Raw genomic sequence first — 2,560 nt, 5'->3', positions numbered from 1 at the left:
GATGCATTCCATCACCCATTTAACCATATTATCAGGAAATCCCAAACCTGTCAGCATAGCCTTAATAAAACTCCAATTTATGGTGTCAAAGGCCTTCCTCAAATCAATGTTAAGAACAGCTCTTGGAGAGACATTCTTCCTGCCATAGTGTTTTAGGAGTTCATGCGCAAGTAGAATATTGTTAGAGATCAATCTGCCCTTAACAAAAGCACTCTGAGCCTCATCAATCAAATAACCAATGACATTCTGAATTCTGGCAGCAATAATTTTATATATAACCTTGTAGACACAGTTACAGCAAGAAATAGGTCTATAATCAGATGGAGATCTTGGATTTAGAATTTTAGGGACTAGTGTGATGGAAGTTGAATTGAAGACACCAAGGAGTTTACCAGTATAGAAGAACTCTTCCACTGCTTTGCACATCTCATCACCAATTACATCCCAGGCAGTTTTGAAGAATGAAGCACTGTATCCATCAGGACCAGGACTTTTATCATCAGACATAGTGAAGACAGCTAGTTTTATTTCCTCTCTAGTTACAGGAGAACCAAGGAATTCTCTTTGTTCTGATGAGAGAATAGGACCATTAGTTATAGTGGCAAGATCAGGCTCAGAAACATTCCCAGAAACTCCCAATAACCTCTTGTAGTAGTTTATAAGCTCAGCAATGATTGTGTCCATATCAGATACCCTATTCCCATCCTCAGTATACAGAGATAATACCCTATTTTGGTGCCTCCTAGCTTTCATGGCTGAATGGAAGAAGTGAGAGGATTTGTCTCCTTGAATAGACCCTATTTTGGTGCCTCCTAGCTTTCATGGCTGAATGGAAGAAGTGAGAGGATTTGTCTCCTTGAATAGCCCATTTAATGCTTGTGAATGGAAGAAGTGAGAGGATTTGTCTCCTTGAATAGCCCATTTAATGCTTGCTTTCTGCCTATAAAAGGATTCTTCACATTGAAGGAGATTAGTATATTTCTTTAAGCAATCTTTTTCTTTGGAAATAAGGTGAGAGTTGAAAAGATCTGTGCTGATCTTGTTTTGAATATCAATTAGCTCCTGTTTGGCTCTTAATACCTGCTCACTAATATTCATGAAATGTCTTCTATTCAAATCTTTGAGAACAGGTTTGAGCATTTTCATCTTGCAGGACAATTTGTACATATAGTAACCTTGCACATCCTGCTGCCATATAGATCTGATTAAAGGGAGATATTCAGTGTGCTTAGTCCACATTTTATAGAATTTGAATGGTTTCTTGCCCTGAAAATCATCCTCTCCAACTGTAAGAAGAGCTGGGGAATGATCAGAACAGACTGGCTGTAAAAAATCTACTTGACTTGATGTATATTGCATGATCCACAACTCATTGATCAAAACTCTATCTAATCTGCTCCAAATTCTACTTTCAGCATCTTGCTTGTTGTTCCATGTATAAAAACATCCAGTAGTCTTAATATGCACCAGTTTGCTAGAGGAAATAAATTGCTGGAAATCTTCAGTGTCAGCTCCTGTAACAGGTGCACCTCCCAATCTTTCATCTCCATTAGTGATGGCATTAAAATCTCCCCCAACTAGCCAGGGACAATCAACTGTTGTTCTGAAAGCTTGAAGTTCCTGCCATAATACTTTCCTTCCCTCTCTTTGATTCAAAGCATAAACCACAGTCATTAGACAAGAAAACCTACCATCTTTTGTGTTGACTGAGCATGTCACATATTGCATTGAGGTTTTAACACACTGAATGGAAAGAATATCACAATTCCATAGAAGCCAAATCCTCCCATTTCCTGCTTCTTGGTTATTAGAGATCCATTCCCAATTTTTTGCAATTTTTTGAGCTATTTTATCCATATTTCCTGCAGAAAGCTTAGTTTCCAATAGGGCTATGAAAGGCAGCTTATACTCTTGAATGAATTGCTTTACAATTAAGTGCTTAGGGGATTTGTTAAAACCCCTAATATTCCAAATAGCAAAGTGCATTATTGTCCTTTCCCCCTGTCTATGCAACAGGGGTCAAAGTCCAGAGTCAGAGATTCCAATGGAGAAAAAGAAGATACCTGAGTTAGGTTCCCTGGAGTATTTGCTAAAACTCTTCTTGCAATACTTGCCCTATTAACACTTGAAAATCCAGATGCATTGACTGTTGGAGATGAAATTTGGTGAAAAGTTGCCAGTCCAGAATTTCCAAGTCTGATGCTATGAATATCAGACCTCATGCTCTGTGCATGTTTTTCAGGTGCAGAAGGATTGGCTAATGTTTGTCCCCTATCAGGAGAAACATAAGCATTTATATTTGCCTCGGGTATTATTTGCATATTGCTACTGCTTGAAGGTTTCTCCATTTGCTGAGCAGATGTATCAGACAGACTAACATTAATCTGATCTCCAGAAACATGCACAGGCTCAGACAATGCTTGAGCTTCAGAATTTCCCTTTCTATTAACTGGAACCCACATTTTCTTGAACTTTTGTCTTCTACAATTATCAGTGTCATGCCCAATAGTGCTACAGTTAGAACACCATCTAGGCTTAAGTTCATAAATGACCTTCTGAT

General features: G+C 38.3%; 1 protein-coding gene across 1 annotated transcript; it reads right to left on the bottom strand.

Moving 5' to 3' along the window:
* Window positions 820–1,986, bottom strand: LOC109839093. The gene has a single exon (XM_020407530.1). The coding sequence runs from the start codon at window positions 1,984–1,986 to the stop codon at window positions 820–822; it is 1,167 nt and encodes a 388-aa protein (XP_020263119.1).

This window comes from Asparagus officinalis, chromosome 1, assembly GCF_001876935.1.
Source record: "Asparagus officinalis chromosome 1, Aspof.V1, whole genome shotgun sequence".
In the NCBI taxonomy this organism is placed as follows: domain Eukaryota; kingdom Viridiplantae; phylum Streptophyta; class Magnoliopsida; order Asparagales; family Asparagaceae; genus Asparagus; species Asparagus officinalis.
This window is presented reverse-complemented; position numbering and strand designations above follow the sequence as displayed.